General features: G+C 41.6%; 1 protein-coding gene across 2 annotated transcripts in view; it reads right to left on the bottom strand.

Moving 5' to 3' along the window:
- The window catches only part of LRP6 (LDL receptor related protein 6), a 107576-nt gene that overhangs the window by 6606 nt on the left and 79575 nt on the right, over window positions 1-21395 (bottom strand). The window contains exons 10-19 of one of the 2 annotated variants that reach the window (XM_066319434.1): window positions 20446-20672; window positions 18077-18261; window positions 16039-16365; window positions 12353-12555; window positions 9514-9725; window positions 9140-9330; window positions 4784-4993; window positions 3420-3545; window positions 1837-2073; window positions 82-192 (exon numbers count right to left, since the gene is read on the bottom strand). In XM_066319434.1, the coding sequence (XP_066175531.1) occupies window positions 82-192; window positions 1837-2073; window positions 3420-3545; window positions 4784-4993; window positions 9140-9330; window positions 9514-9725; window positions 12353-12555; window positions 16039-16365; window positions 18077-18261; window positions 20446-20672 (2029 nt within the window). The remainder of the gene's footprint in view (window positions 1-81; window positions 193-1836; window positions 2074-3419; window positions 3546-4783; window positions 4994-9139; window positions 9331-9513; window positions 9726-12352; window positions 12556-16038; window positions 16366-18076; window positions 18262-20445; window positions 20673-21395) is intronic. The other variant, XM_066319435.1, reaches the window with a different exon arrangement.

The following is a 21395-nucleotide window of genomic DNA, read 5'->3' as shown; positions in this document are numbered from 1 at the left end:
ATAAAATCAGACTCATAGGAAAGCTGAGAAACAAATTTTGGACGCTGCAACCAAGTCTCCAGTCTCAGGCAGTACACTTACAGCATCCTTGCTCATCAGAGCTGTCACTGCAGTCCAGGTTGTGATCACACTTCTTGCTTTTCCCAATGCACTGCCCACTGGCACAGCGGAACTGATCCGTTAAACACAGCACTGCAAAGAACCCCCACACCAACAGTCAGCATCAGAAACTTCTCCTCTTGACATCAATTAAGAAATAAAGACACCAAAGCATACAATCAGGAGTGCTGCAAGTTTCAATTCTGGAAGTCGCCAGTGGCACACCAAGTCCTCACGTGAAGCATGCAGAGAAAGTGACTCAGTGTTCTGCTGAGGACAGCACACACTGATACCTGGGCTTTACTGCCTGCTTCCAGTAAGAACACTACAAGATAAAGGGACCCTCATCTAAAATAACTCAGAGGCCATTGAGAAGATAGGCACTTATCCCAGGACATTGTTATTGCAGTATTACTGTAAGAATCTCCAACCCTAAGCATTTACTGTAATATAATAGAGAAGAATTAAGTTATAAAAAATAAATCTGCCAAACCATGGTACTAAAATTGTTTAAGAAAGATAAATGTCCTTCTTAATGTCCTTGTGCTCTTCCAGTAAACCAGAAAACTCCTCGATCATAAGACAATATTTTGACTTGATATTATATTTTTAAATTGAAACAAAGGGCAGAATATAAAATTGAAGCTTTGCCAGTACACTGAAAAATAAAAGGTCCTGCAGGCAAGGTGCTGGCTGCTGCTGTATCCACATATTCCTGCCTCGTGTTTCTCATAAATCCAGAAATCCGTTTTTGTCTTCAGCTGAATTAAGGAGTTAAACTAAAGGCTTTTCTGATTTGTAATCAACTTGAATACTCTCAGCAACAAGACACTTTGAAGGTGATAAACAACCCCATGTCTGACATCTCCAGCTGCTGGATGACAACTGGGAAGTTAACTTGCACAACACATTTTCAGATGTCAGCATCTCAGCTGGCTAACAGTCACCTTTTGGCACACAGGAATTTCAGCTCTATGTTTTTGTTTGAGCTGGAGCACATCTTTTGGAAAAAAAATTAGCCTTGATTTAAAGACATTTCAACAGTCTCCACAAAGAAGGGAAATGCACGGAGGATATAAAGAAGCAGCATCCTTTCAAGCTTACAAGTTTTCCCTACAACTCTTCACTGCATCTGCAATAAGGAAAGGATGAGTTTGCTCACATATCATGTTGTGTAGTGGTGGGGCAGTTCATATTCCACCAGCAAAACCTGTCCTTTCCAAAATGAACTTAATTCTCATTGTGCTGGCAACAGCATTTCCCTGTGTAAAGATGTCTCAAATACTCTCTTTTGCTGTGCTCTAGGGGAAGAAGACATCTCCAGAAATCTCCTCTGTCTCTCACTCTGGCTTACTCAGAAAAGCTCATTTTGTTCAGGTATTGTAAAATAAACAATCCCAAAACCTTTACTCGGTACAAGGCACACAAAAAGCTATGACAAGGATTTGCTCCACTTTGTAGTCCACTCCCAGACACTAGGTTTTTAGAGCTTAAAATCGTGCCATTTTTGATAGTACGTTTCACAAACACCATTTAAGCCACTCTGACTGAGATCACTCTTAATTTCCACTTCATAGGTAGAGAAACAAAAATATGGAGTTATGAAATGACTTCTGTTCAACAGACCAGTTTAAAAACTAGCAGAACCTTGGATCTTTTCAAGTCCTGCTCAGCAGTAACGCTGGTATTGTCCCTGTGACAGGCACATTCCATCCCACTTGGCAGCACGCTCCGTACCTTCGCAGTTCTTCTCGTCCGAGTTGTCCTGACAATTGGCTTCCCCATTGCAGCGCAGGGCACTGTCTATGCACTGCCCACTCTCACACTGGAACTGGGTGTCAGAGCACACTGGGCAGTTCTTCTCGTCACTGTGGTCTTCACACTCAGTGAAGCCATCGCAGCGCCAGGCCACCGGGATGCAGTCAATCTCACCTGTGAAACAGGTGAACTGCTGAGGGGAGCATGTTGGTGGTTCTTTGAAAATCAAGCAAACAAACAGAAGTTAAAAATCCAGGTGAACAAACAGCAGATCGGGATAGGTAAGGACAAGAGCTCAGCTGCTTTCCTATATCAAAGCAGCTGATGAGCCGTGTGCCACATCATAAGGTCACTTCCACAGCCACTGCGTTCACAGCCACTTTTGCAGACCTTGAGGCCAGTGTGACTGATGCAGCCTCACATCAACAGGGGCTTGGCAGACGAAGAACAAGAGGAACCGAGAAACATGCACACTAAAAACACAATTATTTTCTTCCCTTCCCACTTCAGACTCTCACACCTTTCTCTTAGTGAGACTTCAAGTCGAAGTCATCACACTCTTCAACTACCCCTTTCCTGCAACACCACTATATAACAGCCAATGGCTTACTCTCTTTTTCATGTTTGACAGTCATTGTATAGAAGATGTTAAAAGGATGTAATTTTCTGCAGATGGATGCACTGTGACTCAGTGTCTAGTTATGTGCCCTTGACAACTCTATTCAGTAAAAATTCTTTTAAAACAAAAAACTACTCCATCTAGTCAAGTTCCACTACCTCAACACATCTGTTAGCTGTTATTTGACATTTACTACATTAACTGTTAATCTCAGGCAGTAAGTAAGTGTAGATTTTTTCCCTTTTTTTAATCCCCCTTTCCTCCCCCGGCCTTTTGGCCCGGTACTAAACTTGCTCTGAGAAAATATCTGGATTATGTTAGCTCTTGTTCCATTGTGAGACTACACGTCGCCTCGATGGCGAGATGATTGCATAACAAATCCATTCAGTCCGGTGGCACAAAGAGATCCAAGCACCGAAGTGCCTGCCCTCTCCCCCATTCCAGACACCAGGGCTTGGGCTACAGTGACCATATCTTGCCCTTCTGGGAGTGCAGATCAGAAAGACACACACAGGGTGAGCTCAGGGAAGACAACAGAGAAGAACGAAACAGCATGGACTGTGCAGTGTGCCAGAATGTGAGAATCTACCACTGACTGAAAAGGCAGAACATGGGGAGTGACAGCAAAAAGTAATAAAATTCATGCAGTTAAAAGATTCAAGTTGAAATAATTTAACTTGAGTCCTAAGTGTGAGTCTTAAGTAGAAAGAGTGAACAGAAATCCTTATTCAACAGTTAAGGATTTTTTTTCTCTTCTTTTACTCCTCCTCAATACTTGCAGATTTAGCTGGAGGGTGGAGGGAAGAGGTGAGTCTGCACAGGTGTGTAACAGCACCTGGTGCACTGTCACATTCCTTTGGCTCAGAAGCCACCCCTGAAAATGGAGACCCTCCCCAAGGCTGAAGCTAAGAGCCCAGTGACACAGAACGTGGGCAGGACTCACCTCCACAGGACAGCTCATCCTGCAGCAGCACCAGGTGCACGGGGCAGGAGCAGCGCGTGGTGCCGTCCCCCTTCACAATGCAAATGTGGGAGCAGCCACCATTATCTTGAGAGCACGGATGCTGCCCTAGGATTTTAGAAATAAGACAGGGACTGATAAGAAATCTCCACCTATTTTATGACCTTTCAGTCATTTCTCCATTACCTCCTAGCCCCTGGGGAGAGGATTAATGAAAAATCTCTGTTAGTGTTGTATTTTCTTGTGTGTATTTCTCCCTTTACACACATCTCTAATGATAACACAGATTGGTAACTCTCCATGATCTGAAACTACTCTGAGAATTTATACTAAAACAGTACTCAAAGCATTTTGCTTCTTGTGTGAGGTAGCAGTACTTCTCTGCAGCAAACAGTATATTAGTAATACAAAAAATGTCTTGGATTCCATACTTCATTTTCTCTACCAAAGACCATTAAAAAAATAAATTTTTCTAATTTATGAATTCTGAAGCTTCCACACTGTCTCTGAAACTCAAATTAACATGCTCTAGATAAATATGTCTCTTCATTTTAATGTTTAATAAGGACAACATACTTCTCTTGGAACTCCTGACAGATTTACTGAGATTAACAGCACACAAAACTAGTAGTAGTCTGCACTGATGTTTTAATTAAACATCCCCAGACATTTTTCTACATATTTCTCCAAGGCATGCACCACATCCAGGCCTACTTCCTCCAGGATGACAGCAACTCTACTGCTTTAACCATCCACCTCCCACCACTTCAAGTGTGTGTGTGTGTGTGTGGAAAGGCCTGCTAAGCAGAAATTTTTAACAAGTGCAGCCATGATCAACACAAACTGCTATTTAATGCATACTTCCTTTGTGCAATGCAACATTGCTCTTCCGTCAATTCACTTTCAGTATGAAATATCACCACCTAAAATTGTTCACTTTGCCTTCAAGGCAGGCAGTCCACTGAAACACTGACAGCTAGTGACAGGCCCTAAGAGCTGTGCTTGCCTAAACAGTGAACTCCCAATATGCACCAGCATGATCCAGAAAAGTCCTCTACTGGAGATAACAGGATGTTTCCACCGTGCCTAGAGACACTCAAATGCCAGGTGCCTGGATGGGACTACCAATCAAGTTGTCATCAGCATCAAAACATGATGCTGGGGTTGTGATAGATTTCCAGTCTGTTGCCAAGTGCCTGAAGGAAACAACCTAACAGCACCAATACCAACTTCTGGCCCCTTCCATCTGCACTGATGTTGATCAGCAACAAGGCACAACAGGCTCGTGTCTCTTGGCTCAGGTCTCCCAGGCCCTGTTTGCACCTGCAAGCAGGGGTTGCACTCACTGTATTCCTGCAGGTTGAGCTCCTTCACAGCATGGATGTCACTGAGTTGTGCAATACGAGCCTGGACCTTTGTACGTCCTTCTCGACCAGTCATGTCGATCTTCTCAATCATCTGCTGCTGCCTGTCGATCCAGTACAGCCAGTTCTCAAACACAGTTAGTCCCACAGGCTGCAAGATATTGGAGTCTTCCAAAACGATCCGGTTAGCACCTGCAGAAGGGAGAGAGTGCTTTGGTTCAACTAGAAAAACTGAAAAAACTATCAGAAACATCTCCTACACTACTCATACCACTATTTTTCACTACTTTTATGCTACTGGGTAAGTGTGCTACAAAAACCCAGGCAATTCTGGGTCCTCTGATGCAAGGCTAATGCATTTTGCAGACTGATGATCAATTTTTTTTTTTCTGCTTTCACCAAGGAGGGAGTTTTTGTGCTCAAAAATATCTAGTGTATTTAAGAAGCACTTGGAGTGGGGGGCCTCATCTCTCATGAGCCTTTCCAGTCTCTTATTAATATGATGGAAACCGGTTGTTCTTTTCATTCTTCTTTCCCTTTTTGGAGAGATTAATGGCTTTGTCTTGCCATACAACAGGGAATAAGAAGATGGATTATTGGCTTCAGCTAACCCATACAAGATAAAATCCAAGTGAAAGCAGGGTAATTAGGACTTCTCACATGAATTATGAGATTAACACTTCTGACTTCCTCGTGTTCTTTTCTTTCAGCTACGTTACCTTCACTAAGCCATTAGTGCTAAATTGGGAATGCTCTTTTCTTCATAGCAAAGACTTACTTTCCTGCGTTCCTTTGGCAATCACCAGGAGCAGACAAGAGGCCCTGAAGAGCAGTTGTTGATTTTTATGCCAGATTTTCTGGCATTAAATACAGTCAAGAGTGACTATCACATTTCATGGTTAACTCGTCACATGAACAGAACACAGCTAACAGCTGTTTTAAAGGTATCACTAAAGTCTGTCTGAAGACAGTGAAGACTTTAAAACAACACAGAAGAAAAATGCTAGTCAAAACCTGAGGGCTCAGGAGGAAGGCTTAATCCACAGTTCCTTTATTTAACATGAGGACATGGTCATTAACAGTCAAATATTCAGTGAGTTGATCAGATTCTGAGCACAAAATTACTTGTGAAGCACAAGGAATTTGCTTCAATTCTGAGAAGCTGAAACAGGATCACACAAGTCAAGCTGAAGCTTGAAAATTTACCTCTAAATCCTGGTATTTCTGATACCTGAGCTCACTGCTGTGCTTATTTTTCACTTTTACTACAGCAAACAAAATCTTTGTTCATCCACAGAATGATTTCCAGTAAGTTTTTATGGTTTTGTTCTGTAAAAATAAACTGGAAAAACTGAATCCGAGAGGAAAAAAATCTACCACATCACTATCATATCCACACAAGATAACCTAACAGGACAGAAGACACATGCACTTCACGATTTTATAATCTGAGTAAGTTCTATGTCTGTCTACTTTGTTTAGTAGCAAGAAGAGTTTTTTGCTTGTTGAGAATTGAATCAGCATTATGTTAATGATGATGACTTAGAAACAAATTCTGCTATGAAAAATGTATTTATCTCCTTTTCACTAAATGCACGAAGAGCTCAGAAGTTAAGTAACCTTCCAAACATTTACCAAGTATTAAAACCTGAAGGAAAACATGGGAATTCAAATCAGCTAGGCTGGGCTCTCACCACCACTTTGGAACAATACCAGCAATGATCTGATTAAGAAAAGACGTTGATGAATTCAGAGGGAGGTTATATCCAGACTGATGGAGAAATTAGTAGAGTGAGTGATGTAAGTCAACCTAAATAACTGCAACCGTCTATTAAAGCCCAATAACATGACTAATTCTGTCAGGAAAAGGCAAGAAACAGAAACCTGCATCCTGAGAAATACAGTTAAGCTGAGAATAGGGCAAACTGCAAAGGAGACAGGAAGGAATACAAAAGCTAAGACCCTGACCTGCCCAAATGGAGTCCATACATGCCCTGCTCTGCCATGCCCACATCAATCAGCATGGCCTTTTGCAGTATGTTCCTAAAGCTTCGAAGCTTAATATTTTCACTCCCTTAATGTCTTAATCTTTCTTTTTAATATTTGTGACCAAGTGTAACTCACTATTTTTTATGTAACCGAGACACTAAAATCCCTGCTTCCATAAACCAACAATGAAACCTGAAGCTGACTCATCAGGGTGCTAGTCTCCTTTATTGGCAATGTCAGATGAAAGGGAGACATGATTAAGAGGAGCTTTGTCTCCTGGCATCACCATCCCCTTTCCAGCAATACCTTTTACAAAAAGACTTTAAACCAACCAAATTAATACAAAAATCAGAACACACCCACAGCTCATTTTATTTCCAAACAAAAGTTACTTAATTCCAGAATCATTAGACATTTCCAAATCACACTAATTATTCTGGAATAGAAGAACTAATTTCCAAATAGTTTCCATGGTAGGGAGCTAATTCCAGTCATCTTTTCATAAACAACCCCTTAATCATGTGAAGAATCTGGTTAACTTGAATAGGATCTCCCATTTGGGCAGAATAACCAAGTCCTAACTGCATGCCTGAAGGACAGGGAGGAAAAGGACTTCATCACATAAAAGGCATCCTAGCTGTCCTTGTCTTTATGGATACTGGCATCTACAGAACTGACGGAGCAAGAGACTGAATGTTTTTAAGAAGCTAATATGCAGAAAAATTACTCTGCTGGTCAAAAGAGCTTATTAATCAGCATTCCTAAGCACAGGAATGCATCTCAGCAGTTAGCAATTTATCGTGGTGATTATAGCAGTCTATTTGTGGTGCAAATGCTAAAAAGCAAGAGAGGTTTTGGAACGGTTTTTCTTCATGCTCTTCAAAATATAGTGAGCTTTTACTACACAACATTGGTGATCCAACAGCTACTTCTTTAAGGGAAAAAAAACAGGCAGAATCATTAAACCTAGACTGAATTAGAATTTAGACCCATCTCCTTGTCTGGTGTTCTAATTTCAAGCAGATAACAGACAAAGAGAGAAATAAAGCACGTGCAATATTCTCCTGCCTGTTACTCTACTCATGCAAGCCCTGGATCTGGGACAGCTTGGAACGTACCAAGCAACACCACAGCACTTGGTTTTTTTGTTCTTTAATAATTCACTAACTCAGATTTTGTCTTGCATTTTAAAACAGCAGTCAGGATATCACAGTTCAGTAGTGACCCTGAATCTTCCAGTGACACATCACTGAAAAAAATTACTGTCTTTCTGAGCTTTAATTCCAAGCATCTAGGAAAAACAAAATGTTTTCAAAACCAAAAGCTTATTCTAGGAACTAAAAAAAAAGGCTGAAAATCCGAGTGGTGTCAAGGGGGTTACGTGCTGCTTCTTTGAATGAAGGTACCATGTCATAAGTGAAAGACACTACCTCAAACATTACTGCAAGCTGTCATAACTCCTGTTATGTTTTCAACTCTCACTTCCAGCAACATCATCCAGCCCAATCTGTATCACAAATTAGTACTGATGCTACATGAGGCAGCTGAGCTGATCCTGCCATTTGCTGGATTAGGCTAGTAAATGAAAGACATTTGTCTTTCTTGCCCAATCTGGACCATATGACTTTCCCCTCTTCTCTTGCTCCACTTCTGGTTGCTTGCTGGACTCTTTCCTGAACCAATGCAGCTTTCCAAGCCAACAGAACATCATTCTCTATTTGCCTTTTTCTGTCTAATGTTGTTATGTTATTGTTAAGTGGGCTGAATGAACTCATAGAGGAGGACAGACAAGCAGCATAACCAACATTGGGGAGCAGGCAAAGAGAATTCCACAGCTGGAAGAGGGAGGTTTTTGTCTTTTGCAGACAGAGAGATGTTAGATCTTCTCTATCCTTCTCACATCTTTTCACCCCAAATGACAGGTACATAAGTAACCTGGACACTTGCTGCTTCAACTCTGCAGGACACATTTTTCCACCAACAGGGAACTGTCCTCTGATTGACAGATTACTGCACCAAAAGCAATGCCTTTAAAAACAATCCTTTCTCTCCCCTTTCCAAAATTGCTGCTATTTATTCATCAACTAACTTTGGGAAGCCACACGAAGATTTTGCAGTGAGAAACTGAAGTGAATAGCATGTATAGCAATTAATAATGCAAATCACAGAGTCATGAAACTGTAAAGACATGCTGCATGAGTCATGCACATTCCCTGGCTGGGAATTCAGGGAGTGATTAGAATCATAGTTCAGACTGTTTATAGTAAGAAGGAAAAGATGACACTTTTCTCTGCATTCCCCCACACCCACACCACACAGATGAATCACTGAATTAAGGTGCTACTTTACCTGAAAGGTCACTGCTTTCAATTCTGCGCAGATCTGAGTCAGCCCAGAACAACTTGCCCAGCTGGCTGTCAATAGCTAAGGCGATGGGCTTGCTCAAACCACTGAAAAACAGGACTTCTCGCTCAGTTCCATCCAATGCTGCTCTCTCAATTTTAGGAGATCTCTCCTGGAGGTTGGTGAAATACATGTATCTGGAACAGGAATGATTAGAGGGGGGAAAAAAAAGGTTTATTTGATCTTTCCATGTTTTTGCTATAAACCCATGACATCTTAACAAATGTCAAAGTTGTTTTTCATTCTGACAAACAGAAAACAAGCTGCAGCAAGAAAACAACTTGATTCTCAAAACCCTGGGCTTGAATTTCCCCACATACCCTTTCTCTGGATTCACCACAATGGCTCTGGGCCTATCCTGATCCCCCTTGAGCACCACTCCCATGGGTCTCCCATCCAGGCGCGTCACGTTGATGACATTGGTGGCCTCACAAGTCCAGTAGATGTAGCGGCTGTAGATGTCAATGCTCAGGTCGTAGGGCTGCATATCCAGGTTCTGATTGGGAACAGGACTTGTCACAACAGTGAGGCTCTGCAAAGGAAAGAGAAACAACACAGAGCAGAACATTTAATCTTAATCTAATGTGAGTTTAGAATTTTTAGATTATTTGCTATAGATGCACCATGTCTAACTACTGCTCAGAAAAAGGAGACAACCAAAATATTAGCAAAAATAATGAGAGACACAGGTTCTGTTACCACACCGATACCTTTGATAAGATAGAGACAATTAGTCCTGCTGGTTTGCTGTAACGGCAATCACACAAGCTGACTGCAGCTTGTAAGACTTTGCAAGTTGGACCAGGAAGTCCAAATTGTCTCTGTGTTCAAGGTCCAGGGGCAGCTTCTGTATCTTTTCTTCTTTTTTAACAACTCAAGAGCTCTGTTTGGATAGACCAAAACTCAGCACATTTAACAGTCTACAAAAGAAATGTACCACCACTAATTCCTAAAGCGGTAGCTGAGCAGAGAAAAACACAGGCAAAGTGAGGCCAGACAGCACTTGAAATGCTTGCCTCATTCTCCTCCACCATTGCTGCCATCTCAGTTGGAGGACCTGAGAGCGGTTAATTAATGGAAGGCAGCTCTGCCGAAGATGGGAACGACATCAGCTAGTGTACAACCCTGACTTCAGAGCATTTCCAGCTAACACCTTACTAGTTCAAGGTCTTGCCTTCTACTGGTCTAGACTTCTAGAGTTGGCATGCCTTCTTCTTTTTTAACTATTATTACCTTTAGAAACAACCTCATCAACGTATTTCATGGACTTTTCTGGAATTCTGAAGAGGATTAATAAATCACTGAACATGGCCTACATAAACATTTTGGAAGCCATGCTTATGAAGTGAGCAGCCTCTACCCTCTCATCCCCAAATTAAACTTCACCAGAAAATTTGCCTAGCTTTATTTGGCTTGTCACCTCTATGAAACAGTGTGCCTGCAAGTCTTCCATTTGTTTATTCTGCTGAAGTTGGCAAAAACATGGTGACTTTGACTAGTTTTGGGTATTATTTAGATATTCCACAATTAAAAGCACTGCTAAATTAAGAGCTAAGGCTGAAGGGCATACAGCAGGATCCATCTACCACCACACCCACCACCAGAAACCACACTCTCAAAATTCAACTGAATATAGCGCCTCTCTTGTGTTGCTCATCTTAGTCTCTAACTCCTCCCACATCCAAGAAAAACAGGAAGAAAAGGTTGCTTTAAAGTATAAAATCGAATAAGCAGTCACTGCTTAGTCACAGCTAACCTCACTAAACCTGCATATTGGGTTTGTATGGCCAGGTTTTGGTAGTGGGAGGGGTGGGCTATAGGGATGGGAAGCTTCTCCCATGGCCAGCAGAGCCAATGCCACCGAATCCAGGACAGTTCCATCACCAGCCAAGGTGGGGCCAGTGAGGGATGGTGGTAACACTCTGGGATAATATATTAAAGAGGAAAAAAAGTTATTGGGCAGAAGCAATTGCAGTCAGAGAAGAGTGGAGTGAGAATATGTGAGAGGAACAGCCCTGCAGACACCAAGGGCAGTGAGGAAGGAGGGGCAGGAGCTGCTCCTGGATTCCTCTGTGTCCCTGCATGGAGGGCATGGGGGTGCAGAGAACCACTGCAGCTCCTGGAGGAACCCTTGCTGGAGCAGGGGGATGTCCAAAGGAGGCTGTGACCCCATGGGAAACCACATGGGGAGAAGAGCCCACCCTGGAGCAGGTTTCCTGGTAGGACTTGTGACTCTGTGAGGAACCCAGGCTGCAGCAGCCTGCTCAGGAGGGACTGCACCCCACAGGAGGGACTCACACTGGAGCAGCACATGAGGAAACACAGCCCATAGAAAGGACTCAATTTGGAGGGAGAAGTTAATGGAAGACTATCTCTGGTGGGAGTGACTCCACACTGGAGCAGGGAAAAGGCTCCATTCCATGAGGAGGAAACAGTGGCAGAACAAAGTGTGATGAACAGACTGTAACCCCTTATCCCAACTCAGGAGCCTTTTGCTGTATCTTGTCTCCCCTGTCCAGCTGAGGAGAGAAGTGACAGGGTGGTTTGGGTGTCTGGCCTCCAGCCAGGGTTGAACCACCACAGCCTGTATTACCTTTTCCCTTCTACCCTACTCTACTTTTTCTGTATTCTCCAGTCAAATACATTTTCCCAAGCCTGCTACATTTTTTACATGTTCAGTCTACTCACTATGTGCCCCACTGATTTACAACTCTCCTCCTATCTGCTCCAGAACCTGGGAGGATCCAGACACAGCAGTGTGCTCACATAGTTCCAGTCTCCTTGTTTCAGAGGATCTACCCCAGCACTCTGCTCACACACCTTTGTCACATCCCCCGTTCCTCCCAAGAACCTTCCCTTCCGTGTTTCGTAACTCCAATAGCGGCTTCAAACAGCTTCCAGACAAAAGACAGTGTTAAGCAAATAATGTGCTGGGAACAACAGTATCCTCAAGCTGGCCTTGGTTTTCCATGTTTTATTTACTGCTGCACGTCCCAGATTTAATGACTGAGGACCCCAGAAAGCTCCAGATGCCACTTGTTTTGCCAAGGGACTGTAACCTTACGGGGAAGTCTGAGCATCTAAGTCATCCCCATACAACCAGTCCCTGTTTGGCACAGGCAAGCCAAAGGCTCAGCAGTTCCAGCCCCCTCAGGATACCTGGCTGCCATCTTCCTGTGCCTTGCGGATGATGTTCTGCCGGGAGTCGATCCAGTACAGCTGCTTGTCCAGGGGGTCGTAATCAATGGCGCGGACATTGCGGAGGCTGTGGATGGGCAGGATGATGTCTGGGCTCTGCTGCTCATCGATCACCATGCGGTTAATCGCGTTCTTCTGACTGAACAGCAGGAAGGTGGTAGGAGCTGGATGGTTCAAAAACAGAAAACGGGTTGAAAAGGGTTACATGGGAGCGATAACGGGCATTTTTATGTTTAAAAATGGCAACTACAATCCATAACCAGACATTTATTTCATTCTCCTTTTCCCTCTTCCTTTGCTAAAACCAAACAAAAAATCAAAACATAACAATCCCAACCTCTGATGAGTACAAAAAACCTTTTAAATTACCTCTTTTTATTATAAATGTCTGTACACGGATGTGACAGGCAAAGGTAAGATTTTTTAAGTGGCAGGACTAGTGAATGTGAAGACTTCTGTCAAAAGCATCTCAAAGAAGAATGGTCAATTATGCCTCTCAAAGAACTGTCCATTTTCTTTCTAAAGGGGTCTCAGTGAAATACAGCTCCACCATTTTGAAGTTTAACCTTTTGCTAGGTGCACTTCTACTTGCAGAGAAAGGTGAGAAAAAAACAGCACTGGTCCCTTATTTAGACATTTCAGGGAAAAGAGATTGACAGTGGTTCAGTCCTGTTCTCACAAATCCTCTGTCTGGCTGTACTGGAATAAAACAACTAATTCACAGGACAATTTCTTAACTGTGTGTAAGGCTGTGTTTCTGGAGAAAAATGTATTTACTCTTCTCAAATCTACGTATCTTTACTATTTCTTGGTGGTTATCTGGGAATGACAACTTGCAATGAGAAAAAGAAATCTGATATTCTGCCCAGCAAAAATTGCCTGGACAAGTGTTTGTGTTTTGTAATTAGAAATACCATCAAAGACCTGAAAGTAAGATTTCAACACCCCATACAGTTGTAGTCTGTCAACTCTAACTTACAGTAAGTGCACAAAGCATTTAATACATCATTGAAAAATATTATCTCTGTATTATAAAACTGGGTCAGAAATCAGAGAAGGTAGTGAAAGCATTTTCCTTTTTCAGAAGGTTGTTTTCAATACTGCTCTACCTGAAGCCACTGCTGTGCAAGATGGCATAAGAGCAAATTGCCAGAAATGCAGCTTGAAGCCTCCCTCAAGTTTTATAATCAATTCTCTACAGCCCAAGTCTGGAGAGAGATTATCAGTGGGACACTGCATTCATTTACCAGCCTGCAAAACAGGTAAGGCAGCACCTGGGAAAGGGGAGGAAGCAAAAGTCTCCGAGAGAACATCATCACCTTGCTTTGTTATTTTAGCATACTCTTTGAACAGCTATTCTGACTGCTGGAAAAAAAAAAAAAAAACCACCAAAAAACCAAAAAAAGGCAGGGAGGAGTTTCCTTGGAAACCAATACTCAGCCCTAACATCCTACAACAATCAGGCCTAATTGCAAGGTATTTCTGCTTTCTGGAAAACCTGTATTTTCCCTCCAAGCACTTCTCCAATAATGCAAGCTGCCTTCTACTTAGCTTTAAACTGTAGAAGAAAGCACAATTTAAGAAAAAAAAAAAAAAACTCCCAAAAAAACAAAACAAAACAAAAAACCCACCAAAATCAAAAAAACCCCACACAACCAAAAAACCCACGAAGACAAGTTTATATGAATGTGTATAGCAAAATAATGGATTCAGAAACATCCGAATTCTTACCAAGAAGTTATGATAGAAATGGAAAAGGAAAAAACTTAAGGTAAAACAATGCAGGTAAACATGTAAGCACTTAAAATTATTTCTACTTTTCCCCAAAGACACCCCCTCACTTTCCAAGACTGCCTGGCTTACAACTTTGAACTGATGGCTCATTATAAAAAGCAACAGCAGAATCTCTCCCCTTGAGACTCCACATCTCTGAAACAGTACCAATTTCAGAAATCCCTTTCCAGTTTTCATCATTCTCCCTCCCAATAGTTACATTTTAACTGTATTTTTGGCAGCAGGCAAATGGAGTGCATTGAATATGTCTCCTGCCTGTAACCCTGCCTTCCAACTTCACGACACGTGGTAGGTCTGAAGAGATCTCACCAGAGCATAATTAAAAGAACCTATGCATGCATGAGCAGGGTATTCCAGCAGGGAGGAGCTCTAGACAGGGCCTGGACTAATAATGTTCAGGAGGTACATAAGCAAGTAATACAGGCAAAAGAAAGTTAAAACAATTCATGTTCCAATTACAAGGTCCAAAAAAAGGGAATTAAATTATATGCAGAGAGGCCTAAATATCCAATTACCTACAAATGAGAAGCTGGAAAGTTCCCAGGTTGAATATGGCAAAGGAAAACTCCTAATACCACACAAGGAGCCCTGAACTGTACCATGGGGAAATGGTTCTGTTTGCTCACAATGTATTTCCTATATTTTGCTCCTTGCTCTGTTTCTGGGAGCATTTTCACAAGTTTTTCACTTTTTCACATTTTCACATTTTCGCAAATCACAACCTTCGATCATTCTGTTACTTTTTCTCCACTGGAAGTCAAATTCCTCCACCTAGAAGATCCCAGTCACTATCAGAGAGGTGCCAGCCATGCCTTTTAACTTTCACAAACATGTGAGAGTACCAGGGTACAAGAATCCAGCTGTCATGCAATGGGCCATTGTAATAAAAAAGGAGAGGAGAAGTACAGAACACACGGGGAGTAGAAAAGCACCGTTTTTTTTAAAAGCCTGGTTTTCAAAAAATGCCATGAGGTGGCATTTGTGGAACAATCTGCCCAGCTTTCAGCTTTAAGACAACAGTTGGATGTCTCTACTCACTGCATAATGTGGATGAGATACAATCTGTCTCTCTGTACCAGGAATCTCTTCACCCACTGACTAATGTGAATGACACCAGTGGAAATCAGCCATCCAGAGCTGCTGCCAAAATTATGAGAGCTTCACTGGCAGCCAGTTATTGAGAGATGGATAAATTATCTGGTTAGAAACTAATTACACACAGCCTAAGGGGCCTTGTGGTTTGTATGCTGCACAAAAATAAAGAAAAATGGGGCTTGGCTGAACTGAGATCAGGAACCAGACTGCTGGGGAAGCCATGGAGCCCAACCCATCCTCACTGAGGAAAAACACTTGTAGAGGTCTGAGTGGCCCACCTCATCATCTCATCAGCCAGCCAACAGAACGAAATCTTGACCCCATAAAAGCTGCATGATACTTTAGTCTAGAATCCAGACAAAAGTATCACATATCCTTTATGCCAGGCAAGACTAGAAATACATAAGCAGATAAATAAACAAGCAAGAAAGCACTTGAAGAGGGTCTAACAGTGACACAGAACCAAAACATTAAACATTTTTAACTTTCATGTTTACAGAGATGTAGCCAAGCCACTGGAAAAGTTCACTAACAGCCATTCTTCTTATTTAATTAAAATACTGGTATGTTGCAAGACTATTTTCCTTTTTTTTTTTTTTTTTTTTTTTTTTTTTTCTTTCAACATCCTATGTTGTCTTAAAACTCAGTAAGATGTTACTACTGGAAAACTAAAACTCCTCTTTCCTCCAAGTACATTGCTGGCATAGGTTACTGAACACAAGTGCTCCTGCATTTCCTTTTCATTCCTTATGGCTTACCACTGCAGGTCCTGTTGTCAGAGTTCAAGGAATAGTGGGCTGGGCAGCCACAGACAAAGCCTCCCACGGGGACTGCCAGGCACAGGTGAGAGCAGTGCCCGTTGCTGGAGGCACACTCATTCCAGCCTGCCTGCCTGGAGGAGTGGAAGACCAGGATGTCCATAACATAATCCAAGTGGCCCTGGATGATGGTTCGGTTCTGCCCGCTGGTCTTGTTGGCTCGCTCGATGCTGCGCCGGCTCCAGTCTGTCCAGTAAATGTAATCCTGGTACTGGGTCAGGCCAAAGGGGTGAGGCAAATCATCAGCTATGGTCTCACGGTCAAGGCCTGTGTCCAAAAAGAAGGCAGAGAAAAAGCAGAGTTATACGGCCATAAGCAGTATACTGTTGAACATGTCCCTTGCCCAGAAAGGTTACCATGCAATTACTTTAAAGTTACTATTTCAATTTACTCATTTACAAGAGTAAATTACAAAGTAATGTAGAGTAGTCAAAAGGAGTCTCAGAGCCTATCACAGAAATGTGCTAATTCTGCTTGTTATTCACAGAAAAAAAAAGGTAGTTTAGTGAAGAAAAAGTTTCAATTTCAAAAAATATGAGGGTTCTCAGAAATATTCTGTCCTTTTTCTCCTTCCCAAAACTGATAGGATGCCTCTCAATTTAATGCAAGATCCTGACACTGTATTTCCAGTTGAGCATCTCTTGCATCACACTTTTCCTACTGCTTACAAAAAGAGAACTGTCATGAGCTTAATGAAGTACTACATTGCATTATGAGAAAAATTAAATATACAAGGCTAAACTAACCTGTCTGTGGAATGTCAGAACAGGAAGGAGCAGCCAGAAAGTCAGGACAGGAAACAGCTAACTGTGTATAGACCATGGAAATGTTAAGAGATGTTAAGGAGCAGGACAGGGCAGGGGGAAATTACTTCAACCATGTTTTATCAACCACTTCATTACCATGGCACCTCCTGCTGTGTGGTCACACAAAATGAACATGAGATTATGAAGCAAGAAGTCATTCCCTCTTTGCTCACAGAAGTCAGGGATACACAGCCCCACACTTTGCTGTCACCAGCCACAGGTGCAGGGGGAAAAGCAGCTCTAATACCATGTCCAGTCCCACCTTTCACAGGGAAACATGGAGCAGGCCTCCACAGAACACCAAAATACATGAGAAGCTGAAGAAAAACTTTTCTACCACACATAATTCCTATACTGCATCTTCTTTCCTGTTTTGATATTTTTCTAGCTTTGTTCCACTACTGCAAGCATACTGTTTAAAGCAGACTAATTCCTTTAGCCTTAAATACTGACTAATTATTAATGCTTAAATACTGGCTATTGTTAATGCTAATCTGAATAATTTAGCATACACAAGGCAGTTCACTCCAATGGGTGCAGAGACGTTAAAACAAGGTACTGTGCAAATCTGACAGGGCCTAGGTCCTCCACACAGTACTCTGGGACAGTGAAGAAATAAAATATTTAACCTCCATTTAGCTGCAATTGCCAGTTAATAAAATGATCACAGACCCTAGCACAAGAGAACTCTCCTGCTGATAAGCATTAGCCAGGAAAAGCTCCTTAACATGCAGAATACAGGGGTGGAAAATGCCTGAGGATACTAACAAAGATATAAAACCGAATTATAATAAATTACATGTTGAATAAGCTGTTGTTATCTTCTTGTTGGCTTTCTTTCTACCTTTGTTATGTATTTTCTAGCACTCTTGAGAGTAGCAAAACAAGACTCTCCAAAACACTGCAAGTTGACATGTTTGTCCTACATACAACTGGAAATATGTACACCTTGTGTAATTTTAACTTTCTGAACAACCCAACCACCCACAAGAAAATCGAGGCCTCACTAACCACAGTGTTACATAAACACGAATTACAGAAGCAAACATTAAAGGCGCATGAGGTTGGAAAACTTTATTTTTGTCTCATGATGCGTATCTTTGCATTATTTAAGCCACAATTTGCCACGAGGGAGGTGCAAAAAGCAGCACTGGATGCTGCCTGGGGCTCACCTAACATGTTGGAGGACTCGATGAGGTTGGTGTCCAGGTCGGTCCAGTACAGGCGCCTCTTGGCGTAGTCAATGGTGAGGCCATTGGCACGTCCCACGTTGGGGACCAGCGTGGTCCTCTCACTGCCATCCATAGCAGCTCTGTCAATCTTTGGCTTGCCACCCCACTCAGTCCAGTACATGAAGCTGATTAAAAGAACAGAAGAAAGAAAAATAATTGCATTCAATCCAAGAGAACTCAAGAGGAAAAAAAAACAAAACAAAAATCCTTAGAAAGAGTAAGAGGAAGAGCTGTAAATTCAAGCATTTATGAAGACCCATTGTGCTAAATGAGTTTGTTTTTTTTCCCAATATACAGGCAAGAAAGTGAGTCAAGTTTCCTCAAAATGCTTCCAACATTATTTTTTCCCACTTGGACCTGGATTGTCACTAGCAAGTTCTGTGTGACAGCACTTGGCAGGTAACTAATCTATGCATGTCATTTAAGAGGCAGAGGTTGGTAGTCAGGCACCTTCATTTATACCTGGCTACTTAGCAGGATGTTTTTCCAGAGCATTATCTTCTGTTTCTAGTCAGCTGTCTCTCAAATGAAGGAACACATAAAGGTAGATCTGCAGGGTACTTTTGTTAATAGCTGCCACGGCTCATGACCACACAGCTAAGTCAACCAGCACATAACAATGTCTTACATCTCAGCCAAGACACACAAAACTGTATGGCATTTCCAAAGGAGCAAAAATACAATTATTACATACTCACATGCCAGCTTATGCCTCATTTGGAAGAAGGACAGACCTGCACATGTTTACATTTTCTTTAGGCACTGCATAGCAGAGTAGGATGTATACTTGTATATTATATATTTGGTGGCTAGTCAGTCACTCCTTCAAAAATATTAAGCTGATACCATTCTAAAAAAAAGTGAGAGGCAGCTATCCAATATTTACACCTTTGGGTTTTAATAACTCTAGTAACAAACCCCTGGGAAGTCTTTCAATTCCAACCAACTGCACAATAGGAAAAGCTGCTTCAGAAACAGATTATCAAGGTGATGAAATTCTTTAGACACCAGGAATACTCGCAAATTTTTCTTAAAATTTTTGCAAGTACTTTGTGTATAAATTTTGCAAGTTGAACACAGCATGGAGCCAAGTGTTAGAATTGCCCTCATGGCAGCAATACCTTGAAAACTTGCATTTAAAGTGTAACTACACTGTATGTATACTTATATAAGTATACATATATACATATAGAAGTATACAGTTACACTATTGCTGTAAGAAAAAATGGGTATTCTGACCCAAGTTGTTTTTTTTTTTCTGATCTGTGGTGAAGAGACAAAGCACTGAATGATGATAATCTTTGGGAAAAACCTACTTCCAGTGTAAAACTAGAATCATCCATAGCAGCCTTTTGTTACAAATGAGAAACTGGATCTTAGAATCAGATGTTGAATTGTCACCCCTGGCACATCAGGGCTGAATCCAATCTAGGCTCCCACTGGAGGTGACCATTGCCACCACCCTGTTGAAATAAAGCAGAAGGAATGTGTTTCAAGTTCTCTGCATTGCTGCAGCTGTCACAGTGTGACTGGGAACTGTGATAATGTCATAACCCTTGCAAATGAAGTTTCCTCATTTGAAAAACAATGCATTATTGGTATAACCTCAAAAAAGTTTTGTGGTAATTAGTTATTGTCAAGTGAGTGTTTCATGGCAGAAGAGCTATTTCAGAAGCTGAATAGTTACCTTGACTTGCCCCATTCCTTCCCCCCTCTGTTTATTGCCCTGCTTCTGCTATTACAACTTCAATCCAACTGAGATGTTTCCTCTCAGAAAATCTTTCATTTGGGACAGAGATGAAAATAATTGTTTCCACCCCTTCTCTGCTCCTCTTCCCTTGTCCATACAAATTAAAAAGTTTCCTTATCTGAAGAAACAAACACATTCCTTACGCTTAGACTATAAACTTCACTCTCCCACCCTCATATTAAATCATTTAAATACCTTTACTGGACCCTAACTTGTGATAACAAGAATCCCAATTTTAAAAATTTAAATATATTCCTTTCAATGTTATAGTCTTTTTCTGATTAATGAATTCCATAAAACCAAAACTACTTTGATTTTGTGGTTAATTAAAAAACTAAATATAATTCCCCTTCTAATGCACTGCTCTGATTAATTTTTTTTTAGTATTTTTAATGATTATTCAGGACATTAAGAGTGTATTTCTCTAAATTGCCACGTTTTATTCCCCAGCTCAGTTCTCTCAGGGTTTACAGGCAGTGCTTAACGACCATGCCCTAGAGGAAGCATTACAATGTTGTTTTTCACTGTTCATAAACACAGAATTAAATCAGCAAGTTACCCCTCAGCAGGGTCCAGTGCCAGTGCCCGGGGACTGTCGAGATCTTTCCACACGAGCACCTGGCGGTGCTGCCCGTCCAGCTTGGACACCTCGATCCTGTTGGTGCCAGTGTCAGCCCAGTACAGGTTCTTCCCCAGCCAGTCCACAGCCATGCCCTCAGGATAATCCAAGCCAAACTCCACGACGTGTTCCAGCGCGCTGCCATTCATAAACGCCCTGCTGATGGTCTGTGGGGATACAAAGATACACAGGCAAATTAGAAATCTTACCAGCCTGTCACTGGGCTGCTTGTGTTCTTTGTTGAATTTTAAACACTTTCAGATTTTAGACATCTCATAGGAAAGAGGATCTTACAATATGCTACTTATTTGCAAAGCAAACAATGCTGCTATTCAGAAGTAATGATTTACTGCGCTCTGTGAATGTATTCTGTGTCAATTACAATAGCATTTCACTGGGGAAATAAATGGGATAACTAGTCTGGTTGAATTAAGCATCTACATGACAAAGTGACCTTAATAACTCAGTGCCAACTTCGAGGGGGAAATATTTTGGCTCTCCCAGGACTATACAAAAGCATCAGTGTTATAGCATGGAACACTATTTAAAGCAGCCTAATGAAAAAATGCAGGACTGAACAGCAAATAGAAGAAAACAACCAAATGACTGATGATCTCAGTAGCTTCAGTACTGACGGCTAAATTTAATTTCACTAAGCATGATCTCTTCTTGGACTTTTATTCAAAAGACTTTTTTTAACTCTGCCATCAGGAACAGCCTGTGATAGCAGATACAGTCAGAATTCCATTTTAATAATACATTAGAGTTTAGGCACTCCCTGATAAGCCTGAAAGTAAAGGACTTATGTTAGAATAGTACAGAATTCTTTTGGCAAACATGGGCTACCTTTCTATGTCCTCAATATTCCTATCTGCACACACTCCTCATAC

Source organism: Sylvia atricapilla, chromosome 5, assembly GCF_009819655.1.
Source record: "Sylvia atricapilla isolate bSylAtr1 chromosome 5, bSylAtr1.pri, whole genome shotgun sequence".
Classification (NCBI taxonomy): Eukaryota; Metazoa; Chordata; class Aves; order Passeriformes; family Sylviidae; genus Sylvia; species Sylvia atricapilla.
This window is presented reverse-complemented; position numbering and strand designations above follow the sequence as displayed.